Source organism: Parambassis ranga, chromosome 20, assembly GCF_900634625.1.
Source record: "Parambassis ranga chromosome 20, fParRan2.1, whole genome shotgun sequence".
NCBI classification, from domain to species: domain Eukaryota; kingdom Metazoa; phylum Chordata; class Actinopteri; family Ambassidae; genus Parambassis; species Parambassis ranga.
The window spans coordinates 8,705,249-8,727,307 of NC_041040.1; the positions used below are offsets into that span (position 1 = coordinate 8,705,249).

The 22,059-nt window shown below is 40.6% G+C and overlaps 1 protein-coding gene across 1 annotated transcript in view; it reads left to right on the plus strand.

Moving 5' to 3' along the window:
* The window catches only part of ctnnd2a (catenin (cadherin-associated protein), delta 2a), a 156,188-nt gene that overhangs the window by 83,517 nt on the left and 50,612 nt on the right, over window positions 1–22,059 (plus strand). The window contains exons 9-10 of the mRNA XM_028432856.1: window positions 12,127–12,259; window positions 19,512–19,725. Coding sequence (XP_028288657.1) covers window positions 12,127–12,259; window positions 19,512–19,725 — 347 coding nt within the window. The remainder of the gene's footprint in view (window positions 1–12,126; window positions 12,260–19,511; window positions 19,726–22,059) is intronic.

Sequence of the window (22,059 nt, forward strand, 5' to 3'; positions counted from 1 at the left end):
TTTAGCTGAGTTGCTTGCAAGAAATCAAGCACTGAGACCTTGTTATTAGACCCAGTGGGACCCAGTAAAGAGCAACTAAAATAAAGCTGAATTTGGGTTGAGCAGAGGTCCAGAAGCAGCTGTAAGCATTGTTAAAACTGCAATAGTTTCTGGTCGTAGGTGATCACATTTTGCTATCATGCTGCACCAGTATGCCGCAGCTGCAGCCGGCACCTGTGTACCACAATCATCTCATAATACATCCCTGTGGAAGTGCGCTTACTAAAATAAAACACTTTAAAAGCCCACTCGCACTCACACACAAATGCCCACAGAACTCAAAGCACTGTTGCTCTTCATCTAAATTTTTATTTGGCATGCTAATTAAAGGAGAGTAGCTTACAGGTATGTTGCCAAATAGCGAACACAGGGATAAAGCAGAACAGGACGAAAGAGGATTAAAACTACATTTTAATTAGCAGGCTATTTTCTTAATCTAAAAGGGCTAAGTGCTGTTTGACCTTTTTACATCAATTCAAGTTGCTGCTTTGTGATTTCCTATTGAGATACATAACAAACATGTTTATATGGAAATTTTAGGAACTAGAGTCACTCTAGTACACCCCTTGCAATATCACAAGTGCAATAAGCTACATACTGTTCATTGGCAGTCATGCAGCATGATGAACTCAATGCACAGGATGATCTGGAAAAGCGGTCATCTTCCCTGAATGAATTCCAATTAGTAGAGCAAAAAATGGCTTTGATGACAAAATAGTGATGGTATTCATTGTCAAACCAATGTTATGTATCTGTTGAGAAACACTTCAAAATAGGTATGTTTTAATTTAATTATTTATTTTAGTTCTGAAAGAGTTCCCTACACCTTTACCTACAATCTGCAGAGTCAATCCAATTTTTTTTTCACTGAGTCATGATAAAATAACACTGATGCGTCCTAGGGGGCTGACTCAATTTAGAACCGTGCATCTACCACTCCATCCCTCTTTTCCTCCCTGCACCTCTGCAGGTAGGAATGGCTCGACACTGATGATGGGTTGGGAGCCGCAGGCATTCATCCAGCACCCAAAGTGTTTTTTCTCCTTTGATTTCAGTCTCATACACCTTCTCTTTTTGTTTTACGTTATTATTATTTCTGTGCACTCTCTCTGCTTTTCCTTGACTTGTCTCCTTTTTCAGTCTTTTGCCGTTTACCATGTTAATTGTCTGCATGTTAGCATCTGAATACATCTTCATCTTTTCACTTCATAATATCAATGAATGTTGTTTTTATGACTGAGGCTAAGCAGTAGTCTTAATAAAGTAATGACGGGGGTAGAGTGAAAGATAGGGAAGGAGAAGAAGAGAGGCACTGGTGAATTGAGAAATTGATGCAAACCCAGCCTTTACATGAGTCATTGCACAGTGATGTCGGGGTTGCTGTACCCCTCTTAGTGTGTGTGAAGGCTGTGTGTTTCTGTAGGCATACTGCAATAAGTAACATGTGAATTCATGCGTGATAGTGTTTGCTTTTTCCCCCAGTGCAGATTCGGTAGCTTTTGTGCATTTACCTTATTTACTTCACTGATTTAGCACTCCTTAAATGCCATTTGTCAAGCTCCTGTGGATCTTACAGAATTGTGTCTTCATAAGTACATCAATATGGAGTTATACTGTAGGCTAAAATGTCATTTCTGTTGCATTTCATTCTGTATGAATTAAAAAAGGCATACTAATTGGTTTCTTTGCTGTGCTCCTAATGCAAGTGCAACATAACAAGTTGAGTATTAACCACAGATAAAATATGCAGTCTTCTGCTTTTAAAAACCACAACCACACAAATAGATCAGTAAAAATGATTATATGCATTTTTCAGCTGCGAGCCTTTGTTTTATTGTTTTATAGCTGTCAGGGCTGTCAAACAAGGATTGCTAGGTAATAATTTCATTCCTATTCCACCATGGGTTTTATTTTCACCCCAACAATCACTTTGCAAGGATGGGTGAACGTGTAGAAAATAAAAAGTTTTCTTACCAAATTATACCACTTCAGAAGATGCAGTCATCTGTGTCATTGAAATGTTGTTCACTGAATATCAGGCAGCAAATAAACCCCAAACCCTCTGAATGAAAAAGGTAAAAAAAAAATAAAATAGAATAGCATTGCTGTCATCTGGATTCTTCTCAGGAAGGAGCCATTGTTTTTATAGTTGTGTGCACACTGCTATGAAATCTGTCATTTTACTGTTTGTGAGGTTGAACCCAGTGTGTATATAGAAAGCACTCTGTCATATTGTGTGTGACCCCAACCATGTTGGAGCTCCAGCATATGACGTTTCAATTGCTCAACTCTGTTCTTCATTCTTATCCTTCCTCCATTCCCATTTTATTTGAAGTGGATGACTGCTTTTACTCTCTCATAATCCGCTTTGAAAGGTGAGTGAGTGAGTGAGTGAGTGAGTGAGTGAGTGAGTGAGTGAGTGAGTGAGTGAGTGAGTGAGTGAGTGAGTGAGTGAGTGAGAGTGACTTTTTGTGTTAGAGAAATTACACAAACATCGGTATAATGCTCACATTGTTTTATTCCACCTTTTATATTATCAGCACAGTGGTGCATCTCCATCATACACTTCTGATGTCTTGTATATAGCAACATAAGAGGTTGACTGATACGTTTGTGGCTAGTCCAGTGGCATATACATGTACTGTCCCTCCTGAAGCTCTGATGAAAGAGCTCTCCTCATATAAGGGTCTGATACTGAATCTTCTTGAGAGATCAGAACGGTTTGTCCATGTGATACTGTAATTCTTTGCCCGATAGTTCACCAGCAGCACTTTGTTTTCATCTATGACAATGGAGGTTCTCATCTTGCCAATCAACTTCATTGATTGGTATTCAGAGCTGGACTACTCTTTCAATTGTTCTTTTAACTCTGGTTAGTGGATCCAAGTCTTATCGGTGATCACTACATTCTTAAGATACCTCTTGATCTGCTCCAAATAGTGTCCTTGTGTCATCACCTGACTCTTCTTCACATCATGTCTGATGAGTTTCTTCACCTTTGTTTGGAGTTTATTTTGTATTGTTATATTCTGTGTAACTGCATGACCTTCCAGGATGGAGGTTAGCCCACTTCCTCACCATGCTGCAAGAAGGGGCACCCCTCTTTTGGTTTTATCACATCACTTTTGTCAACTATCACCCTTAGTTAAAGTATTATATTGCCTTATAATTCTTAAGTTTCAGTCATTGCTTTTCAGTGCTTTTTACCTTACTTATATTTTATCACTGCTGACTTTGTGTTATCATCTCCATACCATTATTATCAACATGTTGTCTGGGATAGCTTTTTAAACAAACACTGATCTTCAACTGTGCTGCATTACGGCTCCATTGTGAGATGGCGAGCGTAGCAGGTGCAAAAGCTAATTACAGTTTTATTAGTTTTTCTTTGCAGATTGCACTTTCCCTCTTTTCATACACACACACACACACACAAACATCCTGCACCCAAAGCAACACTGAAACATTAATATTCCTGCACCAAAACCCACAAGGAGAGGAAAGCTTAGTCACCTCAAGGTGAAGTGCAAGCTAAGTTGAGAGTGACCCTGTAATGCTTGGGCAGAGGCAAATCAAAATGAATTATGGTGCAGTTTTGAATTTGATATATAAGAGCCTGCCTAACCTTAGTCTGCAGGGAAGTTGTTTGGAAAGTAGGTGCCAAAAAACGTCTCCAACAGCAGACTGAACTAGGGAATTTTACTATGTCAATGTAAAAAAACAATATAATGCTGCTTTCAGCTGCTTAAATATCTATTCTACAGTACAATAGATTAATGTGAATGAGAAACCACATTTTTTTAAAGGTGAGGGTTGAATAAAGTAAGATTTCTTTATAGACATTATTAGCGTGCATGTTTCTAATGGATTTCTGTGTAGCAGCAAAATGCATTTTATGAACTTTTCCTATTTGCCAACACGCCTCAGAAAGACCTGGTTTTCAGCCATCAATCTCATAGGAATGTGTGAATGTGTTGTACCAAATATGCTTTTAAAGTGAGTGTTTATGCCTTCGATCTGTTTTTGCCGGTATTTGCACAGTGGAGCTCTAAACTCGATGCTTAGCCTGAACACACAGACATACTGAAGCTGCTGCTGCTTCACTAACACGCTGTAATTGTCAGCGTCCTTCAGCTTTCCTCTTCATCTTTTATCCATCCATTGCTTTTATATTAGAGCTGTGCAACCTGTCACTGTGGCCTTCGCTCACTTATCTTGCTCCCTGGTGTTTTAGTTGTGGTTTAACTTTCCCTATACACCATCTCTCTTATTGACAGCGACTGCAAAGAGGACAGAATGATTGAATGATTAAAAGAACAATAAAGGAAAAGAGAGAAAATACAAAGTACCATAAGTGTAGGGGTGTGTGTGTGTGTAGCAAGTGTGTGTTTCACGCACATGGTACAGGCATGTATACATGTGTAAGTGAAAGAGAACATGGAAAGGTATACAAAGGGGAGAACATGCATGTTTATGAGTTCTTCTGAGTGCTCATGTGTTTGGCAAGTCATCTCTCTGGTGTAATGTCAGGGCAGGTCTCTGACCTCTAATATAGTAAATGTCTCTGTAATGTCAAACTGGCAATAGATGAATGAACGAGCATACACACACATACATGTAAACACACATACAGACAGGGCCATTAACTCGCTTGACCTTATCAGTGTGATATTCACATGGCAGAAATATTCAGGATAATTTGTGGTTACCCGATTCACATGGGCACACAAACTGACAGTGTGGCACCTTCATTAGGGAAAAGGGATGAAGGTGCATTTATTGGTCATGCACACACACAGACACACACACACGTCTGCATAGGCTAGCGTCCTCATTAGCATCATCATAGTAAAAATAGCTCACCTTTCTTGTTTGTCATTCAGAGGCGAGAGCGGACTCGTTCACCTGATTGCATCAGCTTGCAAATCAACAGACAATGGGGCTGTAATTTTTTTTAGCAGGCTCTTGTTCATCCGCGGGCTTAATCTTGTGTCTGCACTTTGATTGGCTGAGTGAAGTGGATGGGGATTTGATTGGTCAATTTGTTCACTTTTGTTGTATCATGGCTGAACTTAGAATGGTTGTTCTCAGATATTATGGCAGTGAATCCTGCTGATGGCTGTTCACTGATATCAGTTATCTCATCAGTCTGTGGAAAAAAACATTGCAAGCTGAAGAAATCTTCATGTACTCACCTTGAAATGGTGTATACTTACATAGATTCTTTGATCAGCTTTAATTGTGTGTAATGGTGGAGCTGTTGAGGGCTTGGCCTTTAAAGGGGCAGACAGAAAAAAATGCTAAACTAAACTAGTGATATCATATATAATATCCACATATTTTCTATACCCAGTGACTGGGTATTTTACAGTACTACTTTTATACCTAAGGATATATAATATAATATGAAATTGCATAACGCTGCATCTCTGTGGCCACATTGTTGTTTGAGGGTGCTTTTGTTTTAGATACAGTAGAATTCACAGCTCAATGTTAATGAATGGTGTATATGTGATACAGTATAATGGTCTAGGTCACCTCAGCTTCTATTGGCCCATCTAATGAATGTTTGACTGAGAGTATGTTTCACTGGTCTATTGTTTGGCAGTGTAAACATCCAGTAATTGCACTATGCAACAGGGGAATAGTGCCACCAGGCTGAAAATTACTGATCAGCAAATGCTAGATAATGGCTGTGTGAATATGTGTGTATCTCTTTGTTGATATGATAGGGTATGTTTTGTGTGTCTTCAATGTGTACATGAAGGCCTGTATGAACGTGTATTGCTGAGTTTTTGATGTGCAGGCTTTTGCGTAGCCGCAGTATGTGTATAAATTCAATAGGCTGTGTATGAGCATGTGTGCACACCTTTCCCTGTGTGTGTGTGTGAGTGTGTGTATAAATGAACACCTGTCTGTCAGCTTAATGCCCGATTCGATTAGGCCTCCGATTCTGTGTGTTCAGCTAATTGCAAGGACTAGTGCCTGCGTTTGTGTTTTCTTTACTCTGGCAAATCTCTCCATGGCCCTGCACACTAATGTTCCCCTTCACCAGCCCCACCCACCCACACCAGCCTCACAAACACATACCTGCACAGATGCTCATATCACACTCTCTTGGATGACATTTTCTGCTCTTTAATTTTCAAGTAGTAACACTTATCCATACTGAATTACCAAAAGAGCAAAGTGAGGGAAAACCTAGCGACCATAAACTGCTGTAAATAGGTGATTTACTTGGCAGGTAGAGCAGGTATAGTGACACAGTGGAAACACAGAGCAAATCCAGACACTGACAAAAGTCTTATTAAAGAACAAGAAATATTCTTCTTTAGCATTAATCATTAATAATGGTAACATTGCTTAGTTAATTGATCAGTGCAAAGTAGGGCTGCAACAATTAGTCCAGTGTGGTGGTGGTCGTGGATGAAGCAATGAAAAATTAGCGGTCCTAAATAGTCATCTACTATTGAAAGTCATTAGTTGCAGCCGTACCTATGCGAAAATTTGTAAAATGACATTTACGTGTGATCTGATTGCTCGAATAATCGCAAATATAATCGGTGACTATTCGGTTATCAAAATAGTCGTTTGTGGCAGCCCTAGCGCAAAGATCAATTACTGTAACTGTATTATTATCTGATAATACATCGTAACATTAATCTATCTTTGTTTTTTTTTTCGAAAGGCACATAGATCAGTAGCTCTTTTCCGACCATCATCTGTCCATTCAATGTCAGTCAGCACCTCTCATTCTTCTCACTCAGTCCTTTGTTCACTTTTATTCAACCTCCTGAGCCTCTATTCCCAGCTGGAAGATGCCATAGAGAAAGTGTATTGATTTTTCTCTTCGTCTGTGTGGTTGCAGCATGGAACAATGAAAAAAAAAATCGCCAGACAGGGGAGAGAGCAAGAGTGACAAACAGGGCTGGTGGTATGGGCAGACAAAAGGAAAGAAAAAGAGGAAGAGAAAGTCACATGTTGCTTCTTGTAGTGAAAAGATGAGGTGGAATAGAAAGGTGATCTAATTGTCTTCCTCATTTCTCTCCTTTGCTCTCTTTGCAACACATTTTGTTGTTTTTATTCATGACTTTCTAATTATCTTCTCTCCTCCGATTTCCTCCACTTCCTTTCTTTTTTGATTTACCTTCAGAGGGAAATTAACAGCTCACTTTTCTATTTCCATAGAGAGAGGTGAGCTGTGATTACCATAGTCATTTCCATTTGCCCATCAGTAACTGAGGAGCAGTAGGTAAGGAGGGGGATAGTGACAGAAGATGAGGTGCTTTCATTGTCGCTGACTCACCACAGTTTTTTTTTCCTGTTTATTTCTGGATGGATTTCATCCCAGGCTTCATCCACCCATCTCTATCTGTCCATTTGTCTGCCCTGCTATTACGAGCATCCTCCTCCCTCTTCCCCACCTTTCATTGATCCCCTTTACTGTGGCTGTGCTTTTTGTTTGGTTCGTCCAGCTGCAGCAGAGCAAAGAGGAGAGGAGCATGGGCAAATCATGCAGTATTGCTAAGGGCCATAAGGGCCAAGACAACAAAGAAAATCCAATACAGTAGATAGTGTAGTCATTTGTTAGCTTCCTTGTCAAATATGAATCTAAAACCACGATCACTTGATCCTAAAGCTAATATCTCTAATTTATTTAGCATTGATGTACCAAATATAATACCAGCACTGTTGGTCCTGGTTATATTTAAGTAACCTTAACAATGCCAAGAGGAAACTTAAATTAACTTCTTAAGCATGTGTCTGGCTGTTTATACCTGGATAGCGTCTTAATTAAGTTGCACTTTTAATTAGGGAGATGTGACACACTTAGTGTTACCAACATCCTGATCTGGTTGCTGTTTATCTCTGGAATTGCTTTATAACTTTATTGACTTTACATTCACCAGTGCACTCTACCTAAGAATGCATAGAGCATCATCTGTGAGTGGTGGAGTACCTGATGTGTGAAAACAGGTGCTTTGTTTTAAGATTTACTCATAGTTAAAGAATAAGATGGCAAAATCTTAGAAGATATATGAATGGATGACTAAATTTAGTGAGGTTATAGGTACATCTTGTGACAAATAAAGGTGTGTGTGTTTGCTAGACACCTCCTCTTTAACCCTCTTATATATATTAGCAATAGCCACTATTGTTTTACTGTTTTAATGGCTCCTTCACAATGGCACTATGAGCGACAAAAGCTTCGATTTATCAGTATCATATCACATAGTCTGATCCTGGGATATAAATACTATTGTGTAGTAAAAACCTTACAAATTGTGCCTTTAAATAAGAAAGTGGAAGAGAGGAAGAGAAAAATTTGCCTAAACTAGTGAAAATAATGTAGGTTTTTTGTACACAACACCCCTTGCACTCTCTTTTAAAGTCAACCCTATGTGCTGTGCTGTTTCTGTTTTTTGGCTCAGTACTCTCTCCAACAGTCTCTCATCTCACTATCACTCTGCCCTCCCTCTGTCTTAACACAGTGATGAAGATTGATGCTCAGATCTTAATTAGCATCTGCTTTGGTATGCACACTGCCAGACTGTCCATTCCTGACCCTCCAATCAGTTAACAGACATGACAGGCCTTGTCCAATCAGATTAGGGCCAGGGGGACAGGCTTCCTGTGTGGAGGTGTCATTCCAGAGTCTTTGTGGGCAAGGGTGATGGATGTGGTTTGGGCAACGTAGATGCAAGTCATTTTGTTTTCAAAACTGTGTCACGCACTGTATTAGGTTGTGAAGACAAGGATATCAGACACAACACAGCAGGGTGTGGTTAATGTTTATAAACACAGGATAGAAGGGCTGACTTGATGTGATGCATTCTAAATCTAGTTAAAAACCCATATGTTTCAGTTGTGGTAACAGGAGGATGCAATGAATGTGTTAGTATGAACTTTGTTCGTGGCTGTCTCTCCCTCTCCGTTCTGCTAACAAGTGACCAGAATTGTTTAAAGTAACAATCAACACATCTGTCTCCAATTTAGCGTTATTACAACACAGAGCTTCATGATTGCTTGTGTGTATCCAATCGATTATTTTAGCTTTGTTTTGTGTGTGTGTTTGTTTGTTTGTGTGCAATTAGTGGTCATGATGGGGTTGAAAAAATAAGTGCCTCATGAGACCTGGACATGAAACGAGATGAGGAGATGTTTTATAAAAAGAAAGAAATCCTTTGATAATTTCTGTATTTTCATGTGTTGTACTCTTCTATCACATCTTTGCTACCCTGCTATGAATGTGTGTGTCTGCATCAAAGCCCCATCATCACACAGCAGCCTTTTCCTCTGTCCCAGTTATATCACTCTGTCTCTGTGCCCCCCACCAACTCTCCCACCCCCTTCTTTCCCCACACCAACCTGTTTGCCACCTGCCTTTTTTCGCAGTATGTCAGACTGCTCTCCTGACATACCCAGTGTTTCCATTTAAAGTGTATTGCTGCATCACGCCTCCGCATGCCTCAAGTAAACCCCGTCTAACCAGGAACACGGTGTGCTGTGCTGCAACGGTGCCACCTAATTTATTCACATACCCACTGGTCTGAGGACATGTGGCTCAGCACTAAGTCAACATGATGTTCATTTACTACCACCCAAAGCATAAAATAATACAGTAACATCAATAATATGGCACACTAGTGGCAGCATATTGTGGTTCCAATACTGTAGAAGTGAGTGAGTGGTGTGAATCCTACAGTTTTGTTGGCATGGCCTCTTTGATCATTTCTCCCTTTTGCAGGCTGCGTTCCTCTCTATTTGCACCCCACTGTTTCACATCATTGGCATGTCGCTTGGTGCCACGTCTACCAGGGCTATAGCACTCATTAGCACCTATGTTGACATGACTGGCATCTCATCTAAGGGTTGTTTTCCACTTTCTCCGTCCCTATTTTTCCTAATATTTTTCCTCTCCTGTCAACATCTGTACCCACAGTTACCCCATGAATGCTTTGGTTTTTGGCGTAACCTTCCATCCTGATTCTCATTCTCCCTCTGTGTTTCTCTGTCTCCCCCTGTCTCTCTTCAGCACCATCTCTCTCCCTACCAGGGCTTTTTAATTAATGGCGAGCCATGATGCTTATCTTATCAGCAGATCACTCTGCTTTCTATTAACTACACTGACAGAGCTTGGAGGCTGTACGGGATGGATCACACACACGCACACACACACACATACACGCTAATGCTCATGACTACATCATTAGATACACTAAGACACAGATTAATATATGAATACACTAGCAAGTGCACACAAACACACACACACTGACAGATACTAACAGGCACATAGGCAATTGTGTCCACATAAACACACATCATGATCCTATCTTAATCTTACCACACACCCATACACACACATAAACAAACAAACTGCCGCGATGGTATCTGACTGTGTGATTTAAGGAACGTTGTTTGAGGGTCTCTCCTCCTAAATCCCCTAAATGCCTTGGGAATCCCTCCCTCTTCCTCCCTCTCTCTATCTCTCTACTACCTCCCTCCTTCTGCCCTGCTTTCTGGCTGAATGAACACTTATCATTCGGCAGATAAAGAGCCGTCCACGCTGGAGCTTGCTTTATCTTTGAGAGCCATGTTTACTCCCCGTGAATGCTCCGCTTTTCACAGATGTTTCATAGACCGCGTTCGCTTGATCCGACAGAGATGAGAGTGCTGTGTCGAGGCTTCATTTTCTGCTGCAACAAACTTCACATGTACACACACTTACACACAATCCTCTACCCCATCAATTTTAACTCCACAGGCAGGTCAATTGTGCCATATTTACCACATTTTCATGTTTGGGCTGGCTGAGTAAGGAGGCAAAATAAATCAGTCATTTTCACAATAGTTTGATGGGGATAACATTGAGCCGAATTTTGCCACAGCACAGTAAGCTTGAAGGCAGAATAGCACAAAGAACTCAATCCTGAAACACAGTGATCGATGAGAGCAGCAGAATTTCATCGTAGGTTTTTGTGAGACCACTCTGATGACAGTTTTCTGAAAGTACAGAGGGAAAGAGAGAGAGAGGGACGATTTAACAGAGAAGCAGTTTAGAGAAAGAGAGAGAGAGAGGGGGAGTAATTGGAGAAAATATTACAGTAGATGTGGCCATACAAACCCGTGTACGTGTGTGCAGTCGCCCACAATTTCTTGCACGCTCATAATTTCCTCATTTGGGGGACTGTAGAAAAACAATTATCAGCAAGGCATAATACAATAAAGGAGACCATTTCCTGGGTATTACCAAGGGACAAACATTTATTTCACTTTGTCCAGTGTGTTCACAGAAGTGTAAACTTCCACTGGCAGAAAGTGTAACTCACAGCTCCCACAGACTGCAGGCATGAGGTAGCAATGCTGTGCTGTGCAATTCTCTAAACTGTTTACCTGTTTCTCTAATCACCTTGTTTCTAGACATCAAGATACATTTACAAATAGGCTGTTGTCCTTCAGCTTGCCCTTCATAGAATCCTCTTACATTCTTGTATTTGCCAGCTGTTTGAACTTGTTTTAACTGTCTTTGTTTTGATGTTGTTACTACTATTGTCACGCATATGGACAGGGTTGTAAAGTTTTTTTTTAATCAAACCATCTGCCTGTACAATTGAAAGATCTACATAAAAAGCCCAACTCAGTCTATGCTAAAACACTGTTTCATTCCATTTATGGGTAAGGGTGTTCATGGATGGCACTTGATTAACCTGTTGGCCTTATGTTTACCTGCTCACATTTCCTGTGCCTGTGATGGATGGAGAGTACAATGTTTTGGCAAATTGGGCATTCAATCAGTGTGATCAGCATTCTGTCCTGTCTCCCAAAAGAAGAGAAAGCACAAACAACTGGATTCTGACATTTAGAGCTCTCTCTTCATTCATACTTTCATCTTTTTACCAGGGTTTCTTTGTGTCTTGTGTGTAACCATGGAAGTGAATGTGGATATATGTAGCTGTGTGGGTATACTGGGTAGAGAGTCTCTGATTTTATTCAAATACTTTCAAGTAGTCTCTTGAGTTTCAGCAAGATGCTTTGTAAACGTGCTGAAGAAATCAAAGTATCTCTGTCTGTGTGTCCCTGCAGAGAGTTTGGGTGGAGAGATCCGGAGCTGCCAGAGGTGATCCAGATGTTACAGCATCAGTTCCCATCAGTGCAGTCCAATGCTGCAGCCTACCTACAGCATCTCTGCTTCGGAGACAACAAGATCAAAGCTGAGGTTTGTGTCTATTGACTGTGTGTGTGTGTGCTGTAGTGTGACTCTTTGATTAAAATCATTGTTGCACAAAAGGGAATTATTGTAAGTTGGATAATAGAAGCCATCAGAGTGTTTGCATATTGAACCAATATTTTCCTAACAGTAATTGTTAGAACTATTCATCGGAAAGCGTTTGAAAAATAGTGCATTAAGCTTACAGTTCTGCACTGATGTTCTGCATGATAAAGCTTTCCACAATCTCAATTCTTCAGCTGTGCCTTCCACTGAGTTGTATCTATACAGGCAATAAAGTTCAATTAGTCCCAACGCAGCAAGTTTGAATCTCAAAAGCAATTTTGCAGCCCTATTGAAACACTCTAATAAAACCTTTAATAAAGCTAGTGGCATTCTAAGACAATGGCAGTGGCATATGAGGATGTGTTCGCATCCACACCCATAAATCCCCATCTCCTTTTTCTCTTTCTTCAATTGCCCCTCACACAACCCTCCCCACAGACATTACCTCAGAATCAATTTAGCCGTACATGCCGGCAAGGGCATTGACATTTTTTTTCCATATGAAATTAATTTCAGTTGAGACAGTCAATAGCTGCTGCTGCTGCAGCCTCATTGAAAAGTGATGCCACTTGCTGAAATGCTCATTCAAACACAAACACAGAGAAATGCAAGCCATTATGGTCAATGCTCACGTGTAGACAATCCTGACAACTCAATATGCAAAATGGGAAAAAAAAACAATACAGAAAAATTAATATTAACTATCTGCAAATGAAAGGCAATTAAATATGTAAACACAAAGACAAAGCTAATTTTCATTCACATCAACCCACTTACCCGCCCACGCAAAGACACACATATACTGATAGAAAAATGCAATCACACTTACATACAAAAACATCACACTTCATTCCACTCCCACTCTCTCATCCACACAGGCCTGGAAGTGTGTGTCTTTTGTAATGGATGTAATTACTGCCTGAATGGAGGTGCCCAACAATGGTGAAAATAACAACTGTGTGTTGACAGTGGATGCTTTGGCCAGCCTTCATCAGTTGGTTTGATTGTCTTGCTAAGGCCCCGAGGCACTGCTAAACACTATTTACGCAAAAAGAGTTATCAGCTGGCCAAATGGAACGATTCAGATCACATATCAAATAAAGGTACACATATTCACAAATGCCAACAGTGCAGGATGAGTATGATAATGGAATGAGACACACAGAAATGTGCATTTGGTGGTATTTCTCAGATAGTCTCAAATGAAAAACAAACTTGATGGGTGATCACTAAGCTGGATATGGGATATTAATCTGGTTAAAGATCTGTTTTCTATAATGAAGCAAGACAATGTAAAGCTCTTTTATACTTTGAAAACAAATGTGTTTTGTTATGGTAAATAAGAATATCATTTATTCTGAACCCTTTCTGGAAAAAAGCACTTGAAGAGCAAGATGAGCCCCTGCTGTTAAACACTTACCAGTGTGTGCATTGTTATAAGTATGCATGAGATGCCACTTGCTATCCTAATGATGTTACATTTTGCAGAATCAAGTGGTGCATAGATGCCAAGTTCTATCTGAGTAGTAGTATTAAAGCATATGTTTGTGATGGAGGTCATCTCAGGCCTTCTGCTCCTTCTGGTGTACATCAGTAAAGACATCCATAAGCACTTCTTGTAATCTTGAGGAAGAAGTAGTACACAGAGAGATAGGATAAATTCAATCTCACATTCCTGAATGGCAGCCATCGACACAGTGGAGGTTGCTGCGGGATCTTCCCCATCCCAGAAAATGGACATCACCTTACTTACAGATTTCACTCTTTGGTTTCCATGACAGCTGGAAATTTAGGGTGTTTCCACAGTTACAGTTGTTCATTTGTCCCTTGTTGAAGTGGTGGAGCCCGGTCTCTTGTCATGGATCTGGTCTGTGGTTTCATGTGCGGTGACTATCTGGCAGGCTCCTGTTTAAGCCTTACAGCCCACTGCTTTACCATTCTGTAAGAAGGAGCATCTTCCCATACAACTGCCACCTTGTCCTCGAGTGATAAGCCCCCTGAGACTGAGGTAGCAGACAACTACATGAAGGCTAAGTGATAACTTTTAATGTTCAATTATCCAAATCCCACAAAAGGTATTGACTTCAAACATGGCTGTAACAAGAGCTGTATAATACTTTAGAACAGTCACCTCTGCTATGTGTGTATCTGTAGAACTCCCTATTTAACAAAAACTGACAGCAGTAGTTGAATATGCATTTCACTGACAGCTGGTGACACCTTTATTACCCTGGGATTTATAACTAAGCAGACATCATGGAAGATTATAAAAAACGAATCACTTTTTTTTGCATTTTGCCTAAACCTAGCAGCCTAAAGGACAAGGAGCTCCTCTGTGTCCTGATTACTTTTAGGGGTGACATGTCTTAGTTTTTGTGGTGCTGCATCTCTGTTCCTCATTTGAGTAGCACAGCTGTGTCTTGAGCAAATGCCTTGGCTTCTGTAGGCACCCACTGATCACAGAGAGGCACAGCTTTTAATGGTTATTCATATATATATATTTATATTCATCATTTGCTAACCAGTGCCCCTGCTTCCAAATTCAGAGATGCAGTTGAGAATGTGACAGCCGCTCTTTCAGAAATAATAATTACCGCAAGTCAAACTAAATGATGGCAATTGTGAAAGCATGGCAGGTAATTTAACCTGACATTAGTGAAGCTACGTTTTCAACACATTGAATAGTCAGTTTCTGATTTGTCTTTATTCACATCGAATAGGTTCCTGTAATAAATAATCATTTTGTCTTGTGTCAGAGCAGCTTCTTTGTGAGTCACAGATTTAATTGGTGTATTGCTTTCATAAAACATTAAGTTGGGTCATTATATTGCATATGTTAGGAATGTAGGTGACTATTTGTTATGAGCGCTGATCAAAACATCTTTCTCATATTTTCAGTCAAGACAGACAGACAGACACAGATGGCAGGGGACACACTGAACAGCTAAAAACAGCCACAGCATGGCTGCTATTCATCGCTAAAGAGATGAGGGAGAGAGCAGAATAGAAACAAATGAGAGACAGAGGGAAAGAGAGACACAGCAAAAGAAGGAGGAGAGAAAATTTTAAAGAAAAAAAACAGTAGTATATTGTTTTTGGATCAGGTAACAAGAATGATGTGATTGTGGGGAGTTTTGTGGGATCATTAGGGCAACAATTTATCTGTGGTGGATGGATGACATCCATGGTGTGGACTTTAGAAGTACACATGTAGTTGGTTGAGTGTGAGAACTTTAAGGTCATGTGTTTTCTGCTTTCACATATGCTCCTGTCCAATCACATATACAGAGAGAGAGAGAGAGGGGTGTGTGTGTGTGTCTGTGTGTATCAGGGCAGATGGAGACCTGGCTGTGGCTTTGACCTCAGAGACAGCCTGGCAGACGGCATCATTTATAGCTAGTTGAGACACGCACACACACACACACACACACACACTGTCGTTTCCTCCATATACACACATGCCTGCCTGCATTAACTCATACATACCGCACACACACAACAGCTTATGCATCCCCCTTAGGTAGTAAAGTTCAGTTACATCCAGGAATTCATTTTGTGTCAATAACCATTTATTCAGCATGCCCCCCAGCTTCGTGTTCGTTCAAACTCTCAAACCCACACCCCACCTCCTCACTTTCAGTTAAACATATCAGTTACTTTAATTTCCCAGTTTTTTTCTTTCCTATTTCCACATAAGTTACAAAATATGAGGACTAGAAGAGAGGCGAATGTTTAGGAATGCTATAAAAACAGTAACTGCTCAAAAGTTAGTATGTAAGATGCAGCAAAAATGGAAAGATTGATAGCTAGATAGAGATAATTAATCAGATTTTATAAAATTATTTTAACACAGCAGCCACAGTGTGTGCTTCTGTACCTCTTCACATGGTGCATACTGTGCTTTGTAATGTAATGTAATGTATATAATTTTCAACACTGATGATCACCTAATAAACGTTTGAGTATTGCAGAATTTTTCCCCACTGTCAACCATGTAAATGTTGCACCATCTACTGGCAGCAACATGCTGAGCGAATGTTGACCCACCCATAGGTTTATGATAATTTTTGCATCCAATATAAACTTTCACTGCTGAGGGTCTTCGTTCTCCTGACCAATCAGGACAGAGGGGAATTTACAGGTGATATGTGGCCTGTTTCCACATATATATGTTGGTATTGTTGAGCAAATCTTGCTATGAAGGGCATTGGGCTTTGTTTTTCTTTATTTATGAAGGCAGGTTTGTCACAGCTGTGCATCTTACTGTTAATAGTTTTGCCAGAATTAGCTGTGTCCCATCCTTAGAACAGTTTTAGGTAGCCATAGGTTAATGCCTTGTTCGCCCCAGTTTTGAATACTCAGGAGGAAGACGTTAGCCTAGGGCCAAGAACTCAATTAGCCGAAGGTTGAACAGCTCTAAAATGCAGTTAGCCCCAGGCTAAGTGTCAGGCAAAAACAAAAGCCCTTGCATGTGCGCTTGGATGGTTGTGTGTGTGTACATTTACAGAAGGCTGAAAGGTGAGACACATCTTGACTCTGTCGCCACACTCGTATGTAAGCAGTAAACTGTCCGCAGTGTGCTGCTGATTAGTGTTGATGTTCCATATGTGGTGACTCATACCCACTTGTTAAGCTTCACATGCCATCATCCCAGGTATGTGTCACCCGTATATCCTGCTGCCAGCTTTTATGCCAGCAGCACCTCTGATTCCCACAATCCCTGCTGTCACCACTGCTAACTGTTACCACGGCAATACTGTCGCTATGGGTTACCAATAGCCGTGGCCGCCACGGAACAGTAGGAGACAAAGACAAATCAATCTGCGCTTCTAATCTTTTTTACATGGAATAGAGGAATAGGTGCAGAGGTATTGGCAAGCCTTGTAGGTAGCTTAGAGGCAATACAAAGTAATAGCACCACGGCTTTCATAGAATAACAGATTAACTGTGACACAAACGCACAGAGAGAGCTGGGTGAGGTGCAGAGATCAGTACCAGGGAGAAGGGAAGGGTGAGGAGGAGGATGAGGAGAGGAGCAGAGGTGAGGACAGGAGGGCATGAGGGGGGAGGAAATCAGGCTGAGGAAATTGTGTGGCCAATCAAGCAAGGTTAGTTTGCCATTCATTGCATTCCTTAATCCATTTTAATTGAATAGATAAGCAAAGTCATTTTGCTCGATAAACTCCTGCTGTGTCATGAAACACCCTGCATCCTTTTCCTGTCCTCCATCACTTTCTTAAGCTTTTTCTCTTCTCTCTCACTCTGTCTCTCTTCCTTGTTCTTTCTCCTTTTGCATTTGCAAACTTTACCTGCAACTGTGTTCTTGCCAAAAGGTGGAGGATTCAACAGAGGACTGAACAATGAGTGCCAGAGATAATCACAGGAAAAAGTCTTGAAAGTTTGTTTCTGGAGCTTTAGTTTGTCAACTTCATCTGTGTCCATCCATCTGTTGCTGCACAGTGAGAAAAACAGACAGAAAGATTTGTTTTCTATACAGAGGGAGAACACGTAGAGAAAAAATAAGAGGGTTTCGAGACGTCTGATTACTCAGTTAACTGTGAAAAACCTGAGTTATCTGGCTGAGTAAGTCTGTGCTGAACTCAAGAGATTAAATAAAAGTGGAGGTGTGAAAGACAGTCTCTCTTCCTCTCTCTCTCTCTGCCTGTCTCTGTGTTTCTGTCTCAGATGCTCTATCCATGTTCATACTAGTCTCCTGTTGATCACAGCGGCCTGTGTCTAGTGATTAGTGCTACACCCCTGTTGACTGGACCAAACACAGGCTGATTTAAGCTCTTTGCCCCCCTAAGGCCGATGAAGATCCCTGCAGAGGAGAAGCAATGTGGGAGGGTTCAAACGGCACCAGCAGTATAGTAGTGTAGCACCATAGGGAAAAGGCAATATGTGCAGCACCATGGGGGGAAGGCATTACATGAAACGCCAGAATGCCCTCATTGTGATCCCTACTGGGCTAATAGGTCTGACTGCTTCGTCCTCTCACAGAATCAGGATATAATCATAAATCTGCACTGATTGGCTTGTTTATTTCCCTCTCTTTTGTGCATGCATGAGTTTATAACCAGCTGCACTCAGTAGCTGGTTTCTGGTTGACTCAGCTTAAGTTTGAGGTTAGATGAAAACCTCTTTGAGGGTGAATACAGTTGGGAACTCGGTGTTGACGTATAGACTGCGGAATATGGAATGAGGTTTATTAATTGATTTCATAAAGAAAAACTACTACTTGCTAGACTTCAAAGATCCTCATCTTGCTTGACTTGTTCTTCTTCTGTGATGTATTGGTTTGAGTTAGCTGGAAATAAATGGTGACCAGGAGATGGGTCATCCAATTACTTGCTACCCTTTAAAAGTGCTGTGTAACACGCAGTTTGGTGTGTCATGTAAATCACTTTCTAGCCTGCCGATACTATTTTGAGATATGGATGATGAGACCACAGACCTATTTCCTACTTGTTCTCATGAAAGCCCTTTTCAAAGCTTTAGGTACAGTGCATCATTATCCTGCATTAAATGGTAAAATTAGGTACATGTGAATTGTGATGGTCTACAATTTTCCACTTATTGTTACATTATTATGTATTTTAAGAATCAGTTGTGTCCTCCCACCCATTCTAGCAAAAGCTAGAAATTTCAGCTGTAAAGAGATAATCCAGTAGTGAGCTGTTTAACTGGAGTCAGATAATTAGGAAGCAGATATATAAAAATAGGCAATATTTAGAAGCACTGAGGGAGACAGACAGTACAGCAGGAGGACATGCAGGCTGGAAAATGTTGTATTTTTGTGTGAGTATAAGCTCTTTCTCTTCTTTCATCAGTGTAATTAAGTGTCATTTTTTGCAAAAGCACATTCATTAGCTGTGTCATAGTATTTTAATTAGCCCACATTGGGTTGTTAATCTGATTGGCATAACTGGCAGATACTGGAGGCTGCACACATCTCCACACACTATATACTGTACACACATTGCAGTGACTACCTGCATTGACAAATACAACAGTTATTGACCAGCTCCAATGTTTCTGATGGCACCTTCCTCCTTTCTGTTTCAGAGAGGAAAGTCTGCACAAGTGTGCATCAGTGTGAATATGTGATACCTATTACATATTGATGAAAGGACACTTTCTTGTTTGTAACACTGAATAAGTGCTTTTTGATTGATTCAGTTTCATTGAATCTCAGATCCGTAGACAGGGAGGCATCCAGCTGCTGGTTGACCTACTGGACCACAGGATGAGCGAGGTGCACCGCAGCGCCTGCGGAGCCTTAAGGAACCTGGTGTATGGCAAGGCCAACGATGAGAACAAAGTGACCCTGAAGAACTGCGGGGGGATTCCTGCATTAGTCCGCCTGCTGAGGAAGACCGGAGATGTGGAAATCAGAGAGCTGGTCACAGGTAGATTATCTATTTTACCTTCTAGCACCGTTATCTTCCAGCATGACTCTTAAGTCTGTGGCCTCGGGAGAGGTTATAATAGTGTGTGTAATGTGTATGTGAATGTGTGGATGGAATTTGATATGTGGGGATGCAAGGATCTGTTAAGTTGTTCTCGTTCTATAAGCAACTACACCAAATCAGGTAAATATTTCAGAGAGATCACTTCCTGGCAACTAGAAAAATTGTAATCTTTTTCACCTCATTTTGTTTATTTTAATGTTGGTTTCTCTTCTTTTTATGCAACTTTTCTATCTTTAAAGAGTCAGATGAACCTTCTGACTTTTCATTTAAATTTTGCAGATTTGGTAAATTCCAAACATTTTGAGTCTGTAGCACCTATTCACATGCACACACACACACACACACAAACCAATATAGGCACAGGCAAAAAACAATTCAGCCCTAGTTTTGGCTATTCCTTAGAAAATGTTACTATTCGCACAGCACAAACCAAGGCTGTTCATCTTAAGCTGCTTTAGATGCCGAACAATTTAACATTCCACCTGAATTGTATTATTCTATTTAATAATCAATCACAGTTCTCCTCAATAGACTAATATGACTCTAAGGCATGGCATGGAGAAAGAATGCAGAGGAGGCAGTGAGTCAGCTAACAATGTTTCATTTATCCTTTGGTGTTTTGTTACGGGTCCTCTCTCTTATAATTGTAATACTGTTTTTTCTGCGTTTTTTTTTTTGTTAGTGTGCAGTTACAAAAAAGTGTCCAATTTATAAACCACTTCCCACCATAAAGTGTAGTGTTGTACAGTTGTTGGTCAATCTTGTTTAAACCTTGAGGGCATAAACGATAAAGTTGAACCAGTGTAGCTGAGACACATACACACACATTGCATCAGTGCACACACGCACACATCTTAGGCAAAGGACGTATACTGTAGATTAAATTTGAACACCCACACGCTGCAATGTAAGCTCGCACTTTACAAGGGCTTGATAGAATTTGATCTCCTGAAGTATTTTTGCAATATGCCTATATTAAATATTCTAAAAGAGAGTTTGCAAATGCAAACACATCACTGCATCCCTCTCTGCCCAACAAGGACATACAGATACTCACAGTAACACACAAACACCATTGCAAGCATATATGTAATGTCAGTGTGGAGCAGGACATTAGTGTTGCAGACTCAGGACATTATTGATGCACCATGGTGGGCATGTCTCTGTGTGAGAATTTTTTTATGTGCATATGTGCCACAGGATTGAGTCTGTAAAGGTTCAAATCTCTGTTGCTTATTAAATTCAGCAATTAATAATCAGTGTCTCATGCACAGTAAAAGCAAATAAGAGCTAGTAATGATTTATATTAATAAACGTGTGAGCTGTGAACTGCGATAAGTGAATTCTAGCTGAAGTTCCAATCAGCCTTTCTCCCCGACAGGTGTGAGCCATTCACTTTCTCCCTTTTTCTCTGAGTTCTTTTGTTTTCTCTCCTCTGTCTTTTTTATTTCTGTTATCCATGTATCCAGGTTTTCAGCGTCTTGCATCACATTGAGCAGTATCAGCACTTGTATCACCGTTGTTTCTCTGTCTTTGCCCTCTTTGCTACACCAGGTTAGCAGTGAGATAAGAGAGACATGTGCAAGCTCATACAAATGAATTGGACATTTTCAAAGATAAAGTACACTCATTCACTTATAGACACACACACATACATTCTAGCAAAAATACACAAAACCACACAAAGCACCTCGCTGAATACTGAGATAAAGTCAGTGGGCCCCCACTCATGCTCAATTTGACCTCTGACCCCATTGTTCCTCAGCGGGATAAGGCTCATCTTGAAGCACACGCACATCCATCCTCGCATGCATTCCCATAGGTCACTTGCTCTCTGAGGGGGACTTGCTGGATCACAACAATGACAGCCAGCGAGCAAGCCACTGCTGACTTTTGTCTAGCCCTTTACATACCCCTCGTATATTGATAACATCCCATTGGAGAGTGATGGAGACAGAGCAGAGGAACATGCAGAGATGAAGACATGTTGAGGAGAGGGCGCTGCTTTTTAAATTATTGGTATTATGGATGGTGCAACACAAGCAGCAGAAAGTTTGGAGGGAAAGGTTTAACAACAAATGGGAGACTGATGATCAGGAAAATGGGAATGAAAAACAGCGAGGAAGGATAAATTACTAAATGGATGGTTAGGTTCCAACAATGGGTGGTGTTGTTATTTCCATCATCACTGTCCATTTAAAAAAAAACAGTCTTATAGCAGTAGCAGTAGTCATTGCAGTTTACTCAAGTGTATCTTTATGGCCTCAACTC